Genomic DNA, 21,766 nt, shown 5'->3' on the forward strand with positions numbered 1-21,766 from the left:
ACAGAGCAGGGCAGAAAGGGAGGTTGTGGCCCCGCCCCCTGTCACACACAGAGCCGAAGGGCGATCAGGGGGTTTGGGCGCTGCCCCCTGTCACGCTGTTCCCGGTGCCAGGAGCCTCGCTGGTCCGCTGATCCTGGTGCTGGGTGGCATATTAGCTTTTTACTATATAGGATAGAGGCCTGGTGCACGAGTGGGGGCCGGCTGGTTTGCCCTGAAGGGTGTCCTGGATCAGGGTGCGGGTCCCCACTGGGGTGCCTGGCCAGTCTGGGTGAGGGGCTGAGGGCTATTTTCCGGCTAGCGGAGACTGAAGCTCCCAACCGCTCCTTTTTTTCTTTTCTTTTTTTTTTTTTTTTTATTCTGGGCCAGCTTTAGCTCTGAGGCCTCGCTGCTGAAAACATCGATATAATGTTGCGGTCAGGCTGGCTAAAGCCCGGCTGACTGAAAGCCAGTTTCTGGGGTTTTGTTTAGCTTCTATATTTGCAACATAGTTGTTTAGAGTTGCAGCTGAGAGGCTGGCAAGTCAGCCGGGGAACGTTGGAGTCTGCAGTCACTGGAGCAAGGAAACCTCCCTGTTAGCTTCAGTGCATGGCTGCCCGCCGCCATATTGGCTGACAGTTAATTTGCATAAGGATATGCTGATTATCCAATGGGAAGGGTAGCGGTCGTACGCTAATTACCATGTTTCTCTTTTATTAGTGCAGATGAGAGGAACCATATGATAAACAGAACAAATAAGAAATTATGTAGTATGTTCAAAAGTTGTAAGTGCTATGGGGAAAAGATAAAGCCACAGCTGGAAAGTGAAATGGGCAGTGGGGGTGAGGGAGTGGATTTTATGGGAATGGTCAGGGAAGGCCTCACTGAGAAGATGGCATTTAAGCAAAGAAAATAAGCAATGCGGATATCCCGGAAAACTTTGCAGAAAGGAAAAGCAAGTGTGAACACCTTGAGGCCAGAGTATGTGTCCTTTGTTTAAGGAATGGGAAGGAGTAAAATGACTAGGAGTGAAGTCTCAGCAGAAAGGTGGGAGGGAGCAGGGTGCCAGGTTGCGAACATATGTAAGTTTATTTCGACAAAATGTTTTTCCGCAGGTTAATGCTTCAAGACAAACAAAATGTAGAAGCACTAAGGATGCTGGCTCTTTACTATTTGTGTAGGGAGGGGGATATAGAGAAGGTAAGTTGCATTGTGCTAGTGAAGTTTCCTGTATTAATAATACAGGAAGTACTCTTTTAGAATGTATGTCATGGTAGTTTTTAGTTGATTCTTGAAAATACACTTTAACAAAGAGGTAAGCTTCTTAATTCAGCTAGTAAAGTAAAAACATTATGTAGTCAACATTAACACTGAAAATTCCTTTGGTCATTAATTTTGGTATATGTGATTTTTCTATATAAAACTCCCATGCAGTAATATGTTTAATTAATGTAACTGGTGATACTGGGTATGGAAGAGTACATAGAAAAAATATAATTTATAATATTTTTAAATTTTATTTAAGTTTGGATAGGTTACATGGGCTTAGGATAAAATCCCATTGGACCTTACAGTAAGGTAACATGTTTCTCTAGTAGTGAGCATATTGACTATATACTAGATTACAGAATATCATCATCCAGTCTTAAGTAAATGGTATTATAAAAAGTAGTAGATTTGGATTGTGTTGAGTTTGGTTAAATTAGTTAATATGACAATGCCTAATAGGTACTTTAGTAAATATTAAAAGAATTTTAGTAGAGGCAACTATTCAGTAAATATTCCGGGCATTGAAATTATATATGCTAAGTATCTTAGTGATTTTTCTATTCTTGATCATTTTAAATATAAACCAGGCTATATATGTAATCCAAGGGCTGATCTTATATAACATTAGTGTTTGTAAATATGTTGTTATTCATATCTCATTTGTGTCATGGATTCATTATTTTAGAGGGAGCTTGGCATGTACAATTAATTGAATATTATAGGTATCTTTATCTACCCAAAGGTTCCTATTCAGTAAAAAATATTAAAAAAAATACTTTCTAAAACTCTATTCTTTATTGATAATTAATTATTGAGCTTTTTAAAAGAAGTTTTTTTAAAAAATATATATTTTATTGATTTTTTACAGAGAGGAAGGGAGAGGGATAGAGAGTTAGAAACATCCATGAGAGAGAAACATGGATCAGCTGCCTCCTTCATACCCACTACTGGGGATGTGCCTGCAACCAAGGCACAGGCCCTTTACCGGAATCGAACCTGAGACTCTTCAGTCCACAGGCCAACGCTCTAGCCACTGAGCCAAACTGGTCAGGGCTAAAAGAAGTTTTAATACATCTTGCAACATATAAGATTTTATTGGAAGAGGGAGGAATTAGTAAAAGCAAATATCTTTTTAAGCAATAATAATATTTATTAGTCTATATGTCATGTGTTATGTTCTTTATTTCTTAGTTTATTTTAAAATTATACTGGGTACTTTTGTTTTAGGCTGCAACCACACTGGAAAACTTGGAAAATGCATTGGATGCTATGGAACCACAGAATGCTCAACTTTTTTATAAGATTACCATTGCCTTCAGTAGAACTGTAAGAGGGTCCACTATGTACCATAGCTCTGTTATCTACAGCTGGAAATAGAAAATAAGTCACCAAGGCTGAGGCACCAAAGAGCATATGGCCTAGAGTGAAAATATAATATGTAAATAAATATGTGATATATTCCTAAGAGGGGCAGTCTAGAGGAGATATGGGTTCCAACTGTAAAAAGCCATCATGGAGGCTTCATGGAGCAAGTGGCATTTTTTGAACCTTTAAAGAGAGGGAAGTGCCTTCCAGGCAAAGGAAATAAGTACACAGGATTTATGAGTAGGAATGTTCCTTGTTTTGTATTTTTAAAATATTTGAAAAACATTTTAATGTGTGTAATAGACTATTTTGGTAGGGGAAATGGCTGATATCTTACTTTTATAATATTAAAGAAAAGAAATGTTCGCATTACAAGTACACAATTTTAAAAAGATAATCAGGAATGGATTAAAAAAATCAGCAGAATCTTGAAATCAATACCTGAAATGAGTGGATTAAAAAGTTAATTAAGCTAGGAAAAAGGCACACATGAGTAAGTAAAATAATTAGTAAATATAAAGTTGAAAGAAAAAATCAAGGGTGTTGTTAAGTGACATAAATAAACTGAATTTTCTCATTTACAAAGATTGTCAGATTGTGTGAAGTTTAGAGAAAAACAAATTCTGCTATTGCAAAAGTTTAAGTTAAGGAGGGTATATTTATCCTTTTTATTTGCCTGTTGCCAGATACCTGATTAGTTTACAAAAATTCAAACAATTTAGTATTATACTCGTAAAAGTTGTTGTCTTCAAGTGTTACATACTTACTCTAGCAACATTGTCATTTCTTGAAATATTTTTGAAGCTTTTTAAAATGAAGATTCTAAGGCATAATCTTTTAAAATAGTCTCAGTGGTGCCACCTTGTCTTTAGGGGGAAAGCCCTACATTTTTTTCCATTAAAAATATATATGCAAACTTAAAGTAATAACTTTATTGTCTACTTTGTAAAATAACCGTACCACAGTTTGAAAAGAGGTCTAGAATATGTTTGTATGGCAGCATCATTAGGAGTTTACTTTTCAAGGTAGCTGTTTTTAAAAACCCTACTCAGGATATATAAGTTCTCAGAGGATATAAACTCTTTCTTGCTGTTCTGCCTAGATAGTAAATAGAGAGGTTTTATTTTTCTTGGTTATTAAATCATTGTTTCTTTACATTTTGCTTCTGCAAAATCTAAGTAACATATATGTATGTTTAGAAAAACAATCCTTTTGACTGAATAGAAGTGTTCTAGTCCAACTAAATCTTTTCTTCTTTTTAGTGTGGACGTAATCAACTCATTCTTGAAAAAATTCAAACATTACTAGAAAGAGCTTTCAGCTTAACCCCTCAGCAATCAGAATATGCTACAGAACTTGGATACCTAATGCTTTTACAAGAAAAAGTTAAGGAAGCATGGAAGTGGTATCAGATTGCCATAAATCTTGAAGAAACTAGTATCACTGCAGTGATTGGTATGACCGCTATTTCTATAAATGTTCTTCATAGAGATGCATTTTCATACCTGCCATTAAAAATGTTTTGTGATTTTCTAAAATTAAACAATTCTCCACTATCCCCAACAGAAAAAAAATCATATATCTTTAAAAATAAATTTTTTATTTCATAATTAATATGTTGAGAGAGTAGGTTTTTATGGGATAGTTACTATACTAGTATATTATGAATTCCATCATAACAGATTTTATGTGAGTACCAAGCCACCCATTTTCTTTCACCTTTTCTTTTTTTTTAATATAAAATTTTCATGTATTATTGGTGGGGAAATCCATGTTTTATTAATGTTGTTGGTGTTAGCTTAAAGTTTGCATGCCTTAAACCAGATATGCAAACTTTGTTTCTGTTCTGTTTGGTTTTAGGATGTATCCGATGTCAATTAATAGAAGGGCAATTACAGGAAGCAGATCAGCAGCTAGAATTCCTTAGTGAAATTCAGCAGTCTTTTGGAAAATATGCGGTACAGTATTTTATTTTATTAGATATTAGGTCCCAGCTACTATTTATAAAATAGGAAATTTTAAATTGTCTTATTTAGTAATAGCTTTAAAGGAGTAATATACACCAATTTTAATATGTAACTTCATTTATTAATTTAACTCCATGAAAAATTAGACTTTAAATATTCTTTCATAAGATTCTAAAAATCTAAGCTAAAACTTAAGTATGAATAAATATTTAACATCAAGACACTTCCTATACATTTGAAATCTAAATAGAAAGAAATGCCTTTATAACTGAATGGAGTAATTTATAAAAACTACTGATTTTTCAGGAATTAACTTATTTACAAGCAATTCTTGCTATAAAGAAAAATAAACGACAAGAAGAAGTTATTAACTTGTTAAATGATGCCTTGGACACTCATTTTTCACAATTACAAGATTTACCTTTTGGCATACAGTATTTTGAGAAGTTAAATCCTGATTTCTTGCTAGAAATCATTACAGAATATCTGAATTACTGTCCATTGCAAGTAAGTAATTTGGGGACTTTCGTGGGGATAGAGGGTGACTATTAAATTTATTGTGATCACATTGGTTAATAAAATTATCTAGGTTTCAGGTGTACAATTGACACATCATCTGCTATTGTATTGTGTGTTCACAGCCCAAAGTCAAGTCTCCTGTCATGTTGAGCCCCCCTTACCCCTCTTCTGCCTCCCTCAGCCCCCTTTCCGTCTGGTAATCACAATACCAATGTCTGTGTCTATGAGTTTTGTGTGTGTGTTTTTTCCTTAATCCCTCATCTATTTCACCTGGCACTCTAATACCGCCTCTGGAAGCTGTCAGTTTGTTCTCTGTATCTGTGAATCTGTATAAGTGAAATCATATGGTATTTGTCTTTCTCTGACTGGCTTATTCCAGGTCCATCCATGCTATTGTAAGGGGTAAGATTTCCTTCTCTTTTTTATGACTGAATAGTATTCCATTGTGTAACTGTAACACAGCTTTTTTTTACCTGCTATCTACTGATGGGCAATTGGGCTCCTTGCAAATCTTGGCTATTGTAAATAGTGCTGCAATGAACATAGGGAGCATATATTCTTTCAAATCAAGAGTTTTGAGTTCTGATATAGTCTCAGAAGTATATTCACTGGGTCATAAGGCAGTTCCATTTTTAATTTTTTGAGGAAACTCTGTACTGTTTTCCATAGTGGCTGCACCAGTCTGCATTTCCACCAATAGTGCACTAGGGTTCCCTTTTCTCCACATCCTTGCCAACACTTGTTGATTTACTAATGATAGCCATTCTTTCAGGTATCAGGTGATAGCTCATTGTGGTTTTAATTTGTATATCCATAATTATTAGTGATATTGAGCATCTGTTCATATGTCTATTGGCTATCTGTATGACCTCTTGAGAGAATTGTCTGTTCAGGTCCTCTGCCCATACTACCTGACATCAGACTATACTACAAGGCCATAGTAATCAAAACAGCAGAGTTCTGGCATAAAAACAGCCATATAGATCAATGGAACAGAACAGAGAGCCTAAAAATAAACCCACACCTATATGGTCATTAATATTTGACAAAGGAGGCAAGAATACACAATGAGGTAAACACCATCTATTCAATAAATAGTATTGGGAAAATTGGACAGATATGTGAAAAAAAATAAAATGACCACCTTTTTACACCATATACAAGCATAAACTCATAATGGATGCAAGACTTAAATGTAAGGCTTGAAACTAAAAATCCTAGAAGAAAACAAGCAGTAAAATGTCAACCATTTCCTGTAGCAATATCTTTTCTGATGTATCTCCTCGTGCTTATTCAAGACGTTTACTCATTGTATATTCTTGCCTCCTTTGTTGTAAATTTAATTGATTATATATGTGTGGGTTTATTTCTAGGCTCTTTATTCTGTTCCATTGGCCTATGTTTCTCTTTTTGTGCCAGTATCATACATGTTTTTATCATAACAGCTTTGTAGTATAGTTTGAAATAAGGGAGAATGAGGTTTCCAACTTCCATTTCATTTACTTCTGCTGTGGTCTTTATTATTTTTTCTTCCTTCTACTAACTTTGGGCTGTTCTCTCCAGTTTTTCTCTTATAATTCGTTTTTATTTTTATTCTGTTGTGGTTGGAAAAGTTACCTGACATGATTTCAGTGTTCTTAAGCTTTGTGACCTAGTATGTGTGCTATCGTGGAGAATGTTCATGTGCACTTAAAAAGAATACACATTCTGTCTAGCCAGTTTGGCTGAGTGGATAGAGCATCAGCCAGCAGACTGAAGGATCCCACGTTTGATTTTGGTCAAGGGCATGTACTTCGGGTTCAGGCTTGATCCCAGGCCTTGGTCAGGCTTCAAGTGGGAGACAACTAATTGATATGTCTTTCTCACATCGATGTTTCTCTCTATATGTCTCTCCTCCCTTTCTCTCGCTATCTCTCTCTCTCTCTCTCTCTCAAAAGAAAAAAAAAGAATGCAATATGCTGGAGTCCAACCCCAGTGGGTCCAGGGGTCCTCAAAGGTGTGGACGGAGTCGGCGAAGAAGGAATGACACGAAGACAGCCTTCAGTTCATCAGCAGCCTAGTCAGGACCTCTAGCCAGGATCTCCAGCCAAAGTTCTGGTCGGAGTTCTGGTTAGGAACTGATGAGGATCTGATGAGGATCTGATGTTTATTGTCTTGTTACATGCGTATTTATACCAGCCGATTTTAATCCTGTCAAGTTCTATTACAAAGGTTAGGGCGTTTCTTTTTTTTTTTTTTTTTTTTTTTTTTCTTTTATTTTCCTCTTAAAGTATTACAAAGGGTATTACATAAGTATCCTTTTTCCCCCCCCCGCCCTTGACAAACCACTACCCTCCCTTACCCCCCAGTGTCTTATGTCCATTAGTTATGCTTATATGCATGCATACAAGTCCTTCGGTTGATCTCTTACTCCCCTCCCTCCTGCCCCCCAACTCTCTCTGGCCTTCCCACTGCAGTTTGACAATCAGTTTGAGGCAGCTCTGCCTCTGTATCTATTATTGTTCAAAAGTTTGTAATGGTCTTTATTATCCATGAATGAGTGAGATCATGTGGTATTTTTCCTTCATTGACTGGCTTGTTTCACTTAGCATAATGCTCTCCAGTTCCATCCATGATGTTGCAAATGGTAGGAGTTCCTTCTTTTTAACAGCAGCATAGTATTCCATCGTGTAGATGTACCACAGTTTTCTAATCCATTCATCTACTGATGGGCACTTAGGCTGTTTCCAGATCTTAGCTATGGTGAATTGTGCTGCTATGAACATCTGGGTGCATATATCCTTTCTGATAGGTGTTTCTGGTTTCTTGGGATATATTCCTAGTAGTGGGATCACAGGGTCAAATGGGAGTTCCATTTCCAATTTTTTGAGGAACCTCCATACTGCCTTCCATAGTGGCTGCACCAGTCTGCATTCCCACCAGCAGTGCACAAGTGTTCCTTTTTCTCCACATCCTCTCCAGCACTTGTCGTTTGTTGATTTGTTGATGATGGCCATTCTGACAGGTGTGAGATGGTACCTCATTGTTGTTTTGATTTGCATCTCTCGGATGATTAGTGACTTTGAGCATGTTTTCATATGTCTCTTGGCTTTCTGAATGTCCTCTTTTGAAAGGTGTCTATTTAGATCCTTTGCCCATTTTTTGATTGGATTGTTTATCTTCTTTTTGTTAAGTTGTATGAGTTCCCTATAAATTTTGGAGATTAAGCCCTTATCCGATATGACGTTGGCAAATATGTTTTCCCACGAGGTGGGTTTTCTTGTTGTTTTGTTGATCGTTTCTTTTGCTGTGCAGAAGCTTTTTATTTTGATGTAGTCCCATTTGTTCAGTTTCTCTTTAGTTTCAACTGCCCTAGGAGCTGTATCAGTGAAGAAATTGTTTTGGCATATGTCTGAGATTTTGTTGCCTTTGTATTCTTCTAGAATTTTTATGGTTTCCTGTCGTACATTTAAGTCCTTTATCCATTTTGAGTTTATTCTTGTGTATGGTGTAAGTTGGTGCTCTAGTTTCATTTTCTTGCATATGTCTGTCCAATTTTCCCAACACCATTTATTGAAGAGACTATCTTGGCTCCATTGTATGTTCATGCCTCCTTTGTCAAAAATTAATTGAGCATATTGGTTCGGGCTAATTTCTGGACTCTCTATTCTATTCCACTGATCTATATGTCTGTTCTTGTGCCAGTACCAGGCAGTTTTGAGAACAGTGGCTTTGTAATACAGCTTGATATCTGGCATTGAGATCCCACCTACTTTGTTCTTTCTCAGGATCGTTGCAGCTATTCGGGGTCTTTTTTTATTCCAGATGAATTTTTGGAGAGTTCGTTCTAGATCTTTGAAGAAGGCCATTGGTATTTTAATGGGAAGTGCGTTGAATGTATAGATTGCTTTGGGTAGTATGGACATTTTAATGATGTTGATTCTACCAATCCAAGAACATGGTATGTTCTTCCATCTGTTTATGTCTTCCTCTATCTCTTTTTTCAACGTCCTGTAGTTTTCTGAGTAGAGGTCTTTAACCTCTTTAGTTAAGTTTATTCCTAGGTATCTTAATTTTTTTGGTGCGATGGTAAATGGGATTGTTTTTCTGATCTCCCTTTCTGAAAGTTCACTGTTGGTGTATAGAAATGCCTCAGATTTCTTGGGGTTAATTTTGTATCCTGCTACATTGCCAAATTCATGTATTAAGTCTAGTAGCTTTTTGATGGAGTCTCTAGGGTTTTGTATGTATAATATCATGTCATCTGCAAATAAGGACAGTTTTACTTCCTCTTTTCCAATTTGGATGCCTTTTATTCCTTCTTCTTGCCTAATTGCAATGGCTAATACTTCCAGTACTATGTTGAACAGGAGTGGTGAGAGTGGGCATCCCTGTCTTGTTCCTGTTCTTAGGGGAAATGGTGTTAGTTTTTGTCCATTGAGTATGATGTTGGCAGTGGGCCTGTCATATATGGCTTTTATTATGTTGAGGTATGATCCTTCTATTCCCACCTTTCTGAGAGTTTTTATCAAAAATGGGTGTTGGATTTTGTCGAATGCTTTTTCTGCATCAATTGATATGACCATGTGGTTTTTTTCTTTTAATTTGTTTATGTGATGTATCACATTTATTGATTTACGGATGTTGTACCATCCTTGCATCTCTGGGATGAATCCTACTTGGTCATGGTGTATGATCCTTCTGATGTACTGCTGGATCCGATTTGCTAAGATTTTGTTGAGGATTTTGGCATCTATGTTCATGAGGGATATTGGCCTGTAATTCTCTTTCATTGTGATGTCTTTACCTGGTTTTGGTATTAGGGTGATGCTGGCTTCATAGAATGAGCTTGGAAGCGTTCCTTCCTCTTGAATTTTTTGTAGTAGTCTGAGGAGGGTAGGTTTTAGTTCTTCCTTGAATGTTTGGTAGAACTCCCCTGTGAAGCCGTCTGGCCCTGGGCTTTTGTTTGCTGGAAGCTTTCTGATGACTGCTTCAATTTCTTCCATAGTTATTGGCCTATTGAGGTTTTTAGATTCTTCCTGATTGAGTTTTGGAATGTTGTATTTTTCTAGGAATTTGTCCATTTCCTCCAGGTTGTCCAGTTTGTTGGAGTAGAGTTGCTCGTAGTATTGTTTAACAATCATTTGTATTTCTGTGGGGTCTGTTGTTATTTCGCCTCTATCATTTCTGATTTGGTTTATTTGGGACCTCTCTCTTTGCTTCTTGGTGAGCCTGGCTAGGGGTTTGTCAATCTTGTTTATCCTTTCAAAGAACCAGCTCTTGGTTTCATTGATTTTCTGTATTGTTTTTTTGGTCTCTATTTCATTGATTTCTGCTCTAATCTTTATTATCTCCTTCCTTCTGCTCACTCTGGGGTTTTCTTGTTGCTCTCTTTCTAATTCTTTGAGTTGTAGAGTTAGATGATTGACTACCATTTTTTCTTGTTTTTTGAGATAGGCCTGTAGAGCTATAAACTTCCCTCTCAGGACTGCTTTCATTGTGTCCCAGAGGTTTTGGATTGTTGTGTTTTCATTGTCATTAGTGTCCAGGATGTTTTTAATTTCTTCTTTGATGTCATCGGTAACCCAATCAATATTTAATAACATGCTATTCAGCTTCCAAGTGTTTGAGTATTTTGGGTTGTTTTTATTGTAGTTTATTTCTAACATTATGCCATCGTGGTCTGTGAAGAAGCTTTTTATGATTTCAATCTTCTTGAATTTGTGGAGACTTTGCTTGTGACCCAATATGTGGTCTATTTTTGAATATGTCCCATGAGCACCTGAGAGGAATGTATATTCCGCAGCTGTGGGGTGAAGTGTTCTGAAGATGTCAATTAAGTCCATCTGATCTAGTGAGTCATTTAGGATTGCTGTTTCTTTGCTGAGTTTTTGTCTAGCGGATTTATCCAGTGATGTCAGTGGTGTATTAAAGTCCCCTACTATGATTGTATTGTTGTCGATCTCTCCCCTGATATCTTCCAGAAGTTTTCTTATGTATGTGGGTGCTCCTGCATTGGGTGCATATATGTTTACCAGGGTTATATCTTCTTGTTGTATTGATCCCTTTAGTATTATGAAGTGGCCTTCCTTATCTCTGGTTATGGCCTTCACTTTGAGATGTACTTTGTCAGATATAAGTATTGCTACCCCAGCTTTCTTTTCCTTTCCATTTGCGTGAAAGATATTTTTCCATCCCTTCACTTTCAGTCTGTGTGAGTCCCTTCTAATGAGGTGGGTCTCTTGTAGACAGCAGATGTATGGGTCATGTTTTTTTATCCATTCAGCCACTCGATGTCTTTTGGTTGGAGCATTTAGTCCATTTACATTTAAAGTTATTATTGAAAGGTATTTGTTTGTAGCCATTTCTTTTTGTGTGTGTGTGTGTGGCTGTTTTCTTTCTGAGCTTGATATTTCTTCTTTTTACACCAGTCCCTTTAGCATTTCTTGCATGGCTGGCTTGGTGGTGATAAACTCCCTTAGCCCTTTTTTGTCTGTGAAGCTTCTTATTTCCCCTTCAATTTTGAATGATAGCCTTGCTGGATAGAGTATTCTTGGATTCAGTCCTTTGCTTTGCATCACTTTGTAGATTTCCGTCCATTCTTTTCTGGCCTGATGTGTTTCTGTTGAGAAATCATTTGATAATCTAATGGGAGATCCCTTGTATGTTACTTTCCGTCTCTCTCTTGCAGCCTGTAAGATTCTCTCTTTATCCTGAACATTTGCCATGGTAATTATGATGTGTCTTGGTGTGGGTCTTTTCGGGTTCACCTTGTTTGGGACTCTCTGGGCTTGTGTGACTTTTTTCTTCCCCACCTCAGGGAAGTTTTCTGATATTATTTCTTCGAATAGGTTTTCTAATCCATGTTCATCTTTCTGTTGTTCTGGCACCCCTATTATTCGTATGTTGTTTCGTTTCATGTTGTCCCAAAGCTCCCTTAGGCTCTCCTCCTGTCTTTTAATTTTTTTCTCCATTTGCCGTACAGTTTGAGTGTGTTTTGCTTCCTTGTCTTCTAATTCACTAATTCGGTCCTCCGCTTCTCCCAGTCTACTGTTGATACTTTCAATGGAGTTTTTTATTGAAGCTATGTCACTCTTCATTTCTTCTTGGGACTTACTTAAGTTGTTGATTTTTTCATCTGTTTCTTCTAGCTTCTTGCATAAGTAGTTGAGTTTTTCATCTGTTTCTTCTTGCTTCTTGAACATGTGGTGCATGTACTCTAGGAACCTTATTCTGAATTCTTTTTCCGTCATGTTGCATATCTCTGTCTCACTTAGCTGCTTTTCTGGCGAGTCCTCCTTTTCTTTCCTTTGGGGGTTTCTTTGCCTACCCATGTTTGATCTCGCTGACATATGTAGATGTTGAGGTGTTCAGTGGCTGCTCCCTGGGTGGCAGGGGCTCCTTGGGTTGTGGTTGCTGCTCAGACGGTTGCGGTAGCAGCTGCTTTCCAGTTGGCAGCAGCTCCTCTGGTGGGTGTTGTTCACAGCTGTGTTGGCTCTTCTGGCTGGTGGGGGGAGGCTTCACGTACAGTTGCTGTTCCACAGACAGAGGGTGTGGTGATCAGGAGGCTGTGGTGATCAGGAGGCTGCGGTGATCAGGGGGCTGCTGTTGCTTGGATCTGCTGCGTTGATTTAAAGGCACAAAATACAACAGAGCAAGGCACAACGTACCAGGCACTGAACACAAGTATATTCACAATATTAATAACTCCAAATAAAGGTGACCAACCGAATTAAGAGAATTAGGGGATAAGGGAGAAAGAAGAGAAGAAGATAAAAGAGAGAACAGAAAAGAAAAATAAGAAAAAAACAAACAAAAAAGGAGTGCAAAAATAGAATTGGGAAAAAAGAGGGGGGAAAAAAGAGAGCGAAAAAAGAGAATGAAGTAGAAGTGGGGAAGAGACTCCCCGTATGAGGAGCAAACTCCAATAGAACTGCCACTAATCTCAACAAATTCCAGCAACAGATCCCTGGAGATGAATGCAAACTACAAACCACCAATAATATCGAGAGGGGTAAGGGAAAACAGAAGCACAAAAATAGCTGGGGTGGGGTGGGGGAGGGAAGGGAAAAACCAGCAGAAAAAAAAAAGAAAAAGAAAAAGAAAAAGAAAAACAACCTCACAACCAGTCCTAAAAAAGAAGAAAAAACACAAAACAAAACAAACAAACAAATTTAAAAAAAAAAAAAAAAAAAAAAAAAAGCCCAATATATTCAACAATCAAGAAAACAATAGAAAGATAAGAGAGAAAAAAAAATGGTTGGAAAGTGAAGAAGGATAAAGAATAGGTGTATAAGGATTTAGAGCAGTAGATTGGAAATAGGATATATAAGTAGGGTGGAATTAGACAGGGGGTAAAAAGAGGGAATTGGGAAGGTCTGGAGCAGGAATAGGGTAAGAGAAACAGGACACCAAAAGGGGAAAAGTAAGGAAGAGGGTTTTAGCAAAGAGGTGGAATTGAGATAGGGAAAATTAATGCTAAAGGAACGATGAAAATAGAATGGAGAACACTAATCCCAAAAGAAAATAAAGAGAAAATAAAATGGCACTTTAAAAAATGGTAAAATGGTAGGAGTAATAATACTGGTTAAAAATAAAAATGTGGTAATTGAAAGGGTAAAATCAGGTGATGGAAAAAGAAGAAAAAGAGAAAAAAAAATTGGTTTCTTAGTAAAAAGGTGAAAAAATTAAAAAGAAAAAGAAAAAGAAAAAATTTGCAGTAGTGATGGTCTTTCGGTTCTTCTACTCTTCAGCCTGGTTCGCCTTGGTCCTGCCAGGTATTTAGGAGAGTGTTGCCTGCAATACACTGTTCCTCCGTGTTGTAAATCACAGTCCTGATTTTAAAGCAGGCCGTATTTGTGATCCAGTCTGCCTTAATTTGTATTCCCCTAAGAGTCAGTTTGTGGCTCAACCTCTGGGTGGCAGTGTTTTTGGGTTGGCCTCTGAGGTTATACAGCTTCTCTATCCTTTTTTAATCCTTACCCTGCTCTGTGTTGTTGGTGGGACTCGGTTAGGGCGTTTCTTATCTCCATTCCACGGAGTAAAAGATTATGTAGCTTAACTACCCGCCTGGCACTTAATTAAGGGGTTGTATCCCCTCCCTAACCTCAGGGAAAAATCCCCACCTGGGGAAACAACCTTTCTCAGAGAGGTGACCTTGGTTAAAACACATGGCACTAAGGAGAGCAAACATATTAAGAACAATATGCTATATATGCCAGGTCCCTTGAAACATATGCTGTGCAGATGTTTCTTTCCTGCAGCGACTGTCAAGCAGCAAGGATGGACCGGCTTCCGGCAGCAATATTCTACTGTTTGGGGATAGAATGTTTTGTGCACACCTATTAAATCCGTCTAGTCTGTCACCTAAGGCCAATATTTCCTTTTTGATTTTTTAAAATATATTTTATTGATTTGTTACAGAGAGGAAGGGAGAGGGATAGAGAGGTAGAAACATCAATGAGAGAGAAACATCCATCAGCTGCCTCCTGCACACTTCCCACTGGGGATGTGCCCGCAACCAAGGTACATGTCCTTGACCGGAATTGAACCTGGGACCTTTCAGTCCGCAGGCCGATGCTTTATCCCCTGAGCCAAACCGGTTAGGGCCTTTCCTTTTCAATTTTATCTAAATGATCTATCCATTGATGGAAGTGGGCTTAAGTCCCCTATTACTATTAAGAACCACCTTTACTATATATTTGCCTTTACTTGTGAGATTTTTTTATGTGTGTGTATGCATTTTTGGCTTTTCCTTTTCCATTTAAAGAGTTCCCTTTAACATTTCTTGTAATGCCAGTTTAGTGGTAATAAACTCCTTTAGCTTTTGCTTGTCTGGAAATTCTTTAGCTCTTCCACAATTCTGAATGATAACCTTGCCGGGGTAGAGTATTCTTGGTTGTAGGTTTTCCCTTTCATCGTATTAATGTATCCCGCTACTCCCTTTTGGCCTGCAAAGTTTCTGTTGAAAAATTAGCTGATAGTCTTATGGGTATTCCTTTATACATAACTAGTTGTTTTCTCTTGCTGTTTTAAGATTCTCTCGTTGACTTTTAACATTTTAATTATGATGTGTTTGGTGCGGATCTCTTTGAATTCATCACTGTGCTTCTTGGAATTAGATGTCTATTTCCTTCACCAGGTTAGGGAATTTTTCAGCCATTATTTCTTCAAATAGGTTTTCTGTCCCTTTCTCTCTCTTTTCCTTCTGGAACTCCTATGTTAGGAATGTTAGTATACTTGATGTTGTCCCAGAGGCCTCTTATGCTTTATCCTATCCTCATTCTTTTAACTTTTTAAAATATCTTCCAGTTGGGTGATTTTTACTACCCTGTCTTTCGGATTGCTGATATATCCTTCTTTGTCATCTAATCTGCTGTTTCCTCTAGTGTATTTTTTTATTTATATATTAAATAAATAATATATATTTTATTTATATTATTCAGTTTTTATTGGTTCTTTTTTACAGTTTTATATCTTTATAGAAGTTCTCCACTTGTTTGTAGAGTTTGATGAGCATTTTTATGACTATTACTTTGAACTCTTTATCTAGTAGACAGTTTGCTTTTGTTTTGTTCTTTTTCTGTTTGTTTTTTGTTTGTTTATTTGTTTGTAACATATTCTTTTGTCTCTTCAGTTTGCCTGTTTGTTTCTTATGTATTTGGTAGATCAGCTACATCCCCTGGTTTTGTAAAAGTGGCCTTATTTAGAAGGTGTTCTGTGGGGCCTAGTGGTGGAATGCCCCTTAGTCACTAGAACCAGATGCTCCAGAGGTGTTCCCTGTCTGGACTACTGTGGCTTCTTGTTGTGGTTGGGCTACAGCTGCTAAGGACACACTGGCCTCTGGCCCAGCTGGCTGTGAGGCCCAGCCTCAGCTGTTGCAGGCACACTGCTGTGTGCTGGTGCCAACTGAGGCTGCCCACTGGGTGTGACAGAGTAAGAGCCGCTTTGGAGGGATGCCAGTGGTGGGTCCTTAGATAAATGCCAGGGTGGAATGAAATGTTAACAAGGTTAATAGAGAATGTCAGAAATGGGGCCTGCCAGTATCAGACCAGCTAGATGAAAGGAAAATAAGAAAGGGGAAAAAATTGTGCCCACCATGTTCTGTCCCTGGAAAAAGTTCCAACAGCTCTCTGTCTGTTCAGCACACACCTTAAAATTAGTCAGTATATCACCTTCTTGTATGACTCAGATGCTTTTCAAACTGTTCCCTCTTCACTTGGACTCGGAAAGTGTGCCACCTTAGTTTCCTACAGCCCTTTGGCTTTCCCAAATGTAAGCCCTGTTGATTTTTAAAGCCAGATATTATGGGGGCTCCTCTTCTTGGTACAGGTGCCCAGGCTGGGGCTCAGACCCCTTGTTCTTCAGAGGGATATCTCTCCAACTTGTTGGTCACTGCATAGGGTGTAGGGGGTAGAGTGGATCCTGACTAGACTGAGTCTCTCTGCCCCCTCCTACCTGTCTCAGTGTGGCTTTTTCTTTATAGCTGTAGTTGTAGAAAATCTGTTCTGCTAGTCTGTAGGTTGTTTTCAGAGATAGCTGTTCTGTACATAGTTGATATCAATGAGAGGAGGTGAGCTTAGGATCTTCCTACTCCACCATCTTGAACCCGAAGCTGGGAACCTTGGTTTGAATGCCAATTAAGCCTGTCCTTGAAATGTTGTTCCTTGCAGTTGATGCTAGTCATTTATTTTTCTATGACAAGTTTGAGAACCCTAGTTGTGAGTTAGAGGATTCCTTTATTTTGTCAGTGCCTCTCATTATGCCCACTATTCCACATATGGATTTGGATTGCAAGACCTAGATTAGATCATTTTCCTCCCAATTCTGGATTTCCATCCAGGTTTCTTTTTGTGAATCATGTAACAGTCATTAGATCCTCTACTCACTGTAACTTTGGACCCCGGTATAGGACTCTACATTTATCCCTATGAAATTTTATCTCCATGATTCATTCCATAATTCAAGATGACATAGCCTTCTAGATCCTGAGTATCATTTATTTTGTATGGATCTTATTGTCACCCATCATCTGCCTTAAATAGCTCTGAGTAGAACTGAGGATGGAACCCTCTGATTTATTACCAGAGAGTTTATTACAAATTAGCATGGATCCATTACTCACGCTTATTTGTTATAGACAGTAAGTGGATGGATGGCTTACTTATACTCAACTCACAAAGCAACACAGGGATATCATGATGGGCACTATCTTCATTGCTAAAAGCGTAGTTCTTAGCATTTTCCCTGATCTACGGCTTATTAAACAACCAGGGTTGTTTAACAAGGAAATGAGAATAATGAACTTTCCTTGGGGAACCCATGCTGCTTTTTATTGATTGTCACTTCCTTTTCCACACTCTCATAATCTATTTTTTTAAGTATCCCCTCTAGAATCACACATGGGATTGATCTCATCTCCCCAGTCATGATCTTAGAAGTCTAATGCACTTCTCAATACTCATGCAATATTCAGAATTCACTCAACAAATGCTTGCAGAGCATCCAGCACTCTGTTCAGAGCTAGGGAAATTGTGGTTTAAAAGCAAACTACAACCCGTGATCTCTTGAGGCATGTATACTATTAGGAGAAGACAGCTAATAGAATCAATAGGTTATATAGTATTTTAAAAGATCACAGAAGAAAATGACAGGGTAGGGAGGAGTGATTTTAGATAACATGATCTGGATAAGGCTTATTAAGATGGTAAAATTTGAACAAAAACTTGAAATGTGGAAATTTGGTATAGAGTGTTTCAGACAAAGGGAATAGTTGTTCAGTGGCCCAGAGGGACACAAGAAGGCGAGTATGGCTGGGTAGATGAGGAGGAGAGGAGTTGTCAGAAAGAGGTCATAGCACAGGAGACCAGCTGTAACAACTCTGACTTCAGTTCTGTTTGTAACTTCTTTGGCTTCAGTTCTGAGTACAGTGGGAAGCCATGAGAAGGTTTCTGTCATGGCCATATTCAACATTTTTAAAGGATTTCTCTAGCAGCTGTGCTGAGAGTAAACTGTAGGTGGAGTAAGAAATAATTAAGTGGTAGTTGGCTCCCTAGTCCACAGACATCCTATTTTTTCATAATAACTTCTATCAGCATGATAGAACCTAATTAGCATTTATAATGCTCTTTTCATGGGGAAATATCAGAAAGGCAGACTTGTCTCTCTAGCTCGGTCCCTACTTCTTTGGCCCTTTTATATATACTTTTTTTTTTAATCAAATAGTTGTTATCTTAGAGATTATCCACAAAAGTCCTGTTTGGGGTTTTTTTCTTATTCATTCTGAAACTATAGTGAAAACAATGCTTATTCTCAATAACTAATTCTTAGCAAGTGGCAAAGAACATGATCAGAACCTCACCGTATCACCTATACTTTCATTATTTCCAGTTGTGCTGAAAACATATGCTTTAAGAAATTTATTCTGTGTCCATTACTGTGTCAAGAAGTGTAAAATTCTGCTATTCAAGACCTAAAGACCCTTCGTCCTATAAAAGAGGCAAAACTAAATATGAAACTACTGTAGAAATGTTATAAGATATAAAATGCTAAATTTTATTTCATAGATTACAAGTGCTATAGGAATTTCAAGAAGTTGAAGTATTCTAACCATCTGTGGTCATATTCTGAAAATGTTTTTGAGCACACATTTTTGTGTGCTTCAACATAGTGAGAAAATGGGACACTTTTTTTGTCAGTAACAATCGCTTGTTGTAGGAGTGATGGTCAGTTAAGAGGCCATACTCCAGTTAAGAATGTATACGTGTGGGCTATAAGGGGCGATGTGGAGGGCCATCCTTTAAGTAAAGGAATAGGGCAAAGCAGGGAGAATATTTGATATTTAGATTCTGAGATCACGTTCGAAGTTGCGAGTGGATAACCACTGAATAAAGATTGGTTAAGTAGGCAACCATGGAAAGAATAAGCAAATGGCTTAGTACTTCTTTAGTTACAATATTCATTATTAATAAAAATGAAAAAAGGTTGAAGGCCTATAACATGCTAGGCAGAAAAGAGGGAATATGAAAATATAATTCATTTGGTGGAGTACGCATGAGTGTGTTCTACCTTCTGATTCTACTAGAAAACACAATCCGAATCCTCTAAAAACTGACCATACATTACTCTCGGGGGTAGGGTGAATTATTGAATTGAATAAATCACAGGTAAGGTTTAAAATTAGAACTCACATGGCCTTGACTCCAACAAGAAACACTACCTCTTGGTTATTTTTCCTTTGAACAGATATGTACCTTTCATATGTTATTGAATGAGTAATTGTATTATTAATAATTATTTGCCTGAACAAAGCCATTATTTATATAGTCTCTTCATAGGTCTCAGGAAAATAAATTGGTATTCATCTAGTCATAGCAAAGATATTGGACAATAAATAGAATAAGAAAAATTTTAGAAAAGTATAATGGTTTTGGTATTCACATTATAATTAATAAGTGCTTATTATTAGCTAAATTCCATTATAAACTTATAAAATGACCTGCTAATTTGTTTTGTTTAGCCTTCAAGTCCTGGCCAACCTCTTTCTCCACTTCTTAAACGATGCACCTCAGTCCTGGAGGCTATAGTAAGAACTGTGCCAGGTCTCCTGCAAGCTGTCTTCCTAATAGCAAAAGTGAAATATTTGTCAGGTAAGGTCTACCTTAAAAGCTTAAAGGAACTTTATATTCTGATGTTGATCAAAAAACAACATAAACAAACTAAGAATTTCACATATATGGAGAGTTGTAACATAAAATGCACATTTTACATGTGCACAAATAACTCAGTTTTATCCAAAATAAAATCGTGTAACTTGTGTTACTGTTTAATTCTTTTAAACTTACTATAATCTTTTGTGATTCAAGTGAATAGTTGGGAAAATACAGTTTTAAAAGTCCATCACATAGTACTGGGGCCTCTCAATGATAATTTATAGTCTTTAATCTATAGTTGTTGACTCATTGGCATAACAAAATGTGTGATGTTTACCAGGTTTCAGGTCCTAATGGAATTTCTTAATTCCTGTTTAGTTTCTGTGACTGGTTACATACAGCCAAAAAAAAAAAAAAAAAAAGGAAAAAAAGGAGGAACATCTGTAATATTCTCAACAATCAAGATTTTTTTTTTTTTAATCAAGATTTTTTAAAAATAATAATTAATTAATAGATAGATACATAGGTAACCAAACAACCAACCTCCATTACTCCATTATAGCCTTAGCTTTTTAGGACACAAACATATGTACGATATATACATAAAAATAGACTATCACGTGGTGCCTGTATATGTACCTTTGCTGGTTGAATACTATGCTAAGTAAATTAAGTTTATAAAGTCCTAATGGGCAGAAACCAACTTAACGGTATTCTCATAAACAGTTATATCTTATACATAATGGAAAGAATTAAGAGATTGACTTCACAAATTTTTTGAATGACAGTTTTAACTGTTAAAAAAAAAAAGACCTAGATAATCTCAAAAGCTTGTTTCACCTCTAAAGTACTCTAGTTGTGAGAAGTGACCTTCTTCTGGTTGACTTCTTTTGAGCCACATATTTATTTTTTTATTGAATTTATTGGGGTGGCATTGGTTAATAAAATTATAGGTTTCAGGTATTCAATTCTACAGTACATCACCTGTATATTGTATTGTGTATTTTCCACCCCAAGTCAAGTCTCCTTCCATTACCATTTATCCCTGCTTTCCCGTCTCCTACCTCCCCTATCACATGATGTTTCTATTTTTTCTTCCCAATTACAATGGGTATCACATACTAGTTAATTAAACTGGAACTTTGAGTTCAGATTAATTTATTAAACATTTATTATTTATTTTGAAATTTGATATAAATAAGTCTCATTATTGTAATACTTAAATGCCAAAGTCTCTAGGAATAAAAGTCTCATATATTAACCCATTTTAAAAAGGAGCAGCCTGAAATCATTTAAAATGGTGCTGATGTTGCTAAAATTGTCAGAATTCAGATTTATGTGTCTGATGCACAGATAAGTCAAACACTGAGACACTGGTGCTCGCAGATAGAGAAAGGTTTATTAGCCAGAGTGAGAGGACAGGAGAGTAAGATCTCTCAAATCTGTCTTCCCCAAAAAGCAAAACTGGGGACCTTTTTTTGCAGTGAGGGAGTAAGAGAGAGGGAGAGTTTCAGGGAACCGAAGGAGAAATCTGTGTTTCTTCAGTCCCCCTCTCATGTGACACCTTGTGTAACCAGACTTTTGGGCAGCAGCAGGTGGTCACAACTTTCTTAAAGGCACTCATTCCTTCTGCAGAACAGACTCATAAATTCTCCTTGTGACCCTGGATTTATCTCCTGCTTGACAAAGAAACAATACATCAGCAACTTACAATTATATTGTGAGAACAAGGGGTGCTGGGCAGGCAGAGCAGTTGGGGTCTGACTACACTGGCATGTGTCTAAATAGCAGTATTCTTGCTAATTTGCCAACTGCACCAACTACCTGGATCTGGACCAAACTTTACAAGTTAAGGCCATAACCCTCCATCAGAATGCCCTGCCTTAGACCAAAAGAGCCCTCTGCAATTCAGGGCCCTCTGCACTTCTGACTAGCTGGGTCCAAATTTTAGGCTCCCTATTACCCTTCAGGTTTGAGAATTTACCAGAATGACTCATAGAACTCAGGGAAGCACTATACTTTGAATTACAATTTTATTAT

General features: G+C 37.4%; 1 protein-coding gene across 2 annotated transcripts in view; it reads left to right on the top strand.

Annotated features, from left to right (window-relative positions):
- The window catches only part of TTC21B (tetratricopeptide repeat domain 21B), a 73,573-nt gene that overhangs the window by 12,943 nt on the left and 38,864 nt on the right, over positions 1 to 21,766 (top strand). Inside the window, exons 7-12 of one of the 2 annotated variants that reach the window (XM_070422828.1) lie at positions 1,092 to 1,176; positions 2,473 to 2,571; positions 3,873 to 4,065; positions 4,471 to 4,568; positions 4,884 to 5,084; positions 19,594 to 19,723. In XM_070422828.1, the coding sequence (XP_070278929.1) occupies positions 1,092 to 1,176; positions 2,473 to 2,571; positions 3,873 to 4,065; positions 4,471 to 4,568; positions 4,884 to 5,084; positions 19,594 to 19,723 (806 nt within the window). The remainder of the gene's footprint in view (positions 1 to 1,091; positions 1,177 to 2,472; positions 2,572 to 3,872; positions 4,066 to 4,470; positions 4,569 to 4,883; positions 5,085 to 19,593; positions 19,724 to 21,766) is intronic. The other variant, XM_070422829.1, reaches the window with a different exon arrangement.

The sequence above is a fragment of the Myotis yumanensis genome, unplaced genomic scaffold (genome assembly GCF_028538775.1).
Source record: "Myotis yumanensis isolate MYYU_CA2020_CCGP unplaced genomic scaffold, mMyoYum1.0.hap1 SCAF_8, whole genome shotgun sequence".
Taxonomy (NCBI): domain Eukaryota; kingdom Metazoa; phylum Chordata; class Mammalia; order Chiroptera; family Vespertilionidae; genus Myotis; species Myotis yumanensis.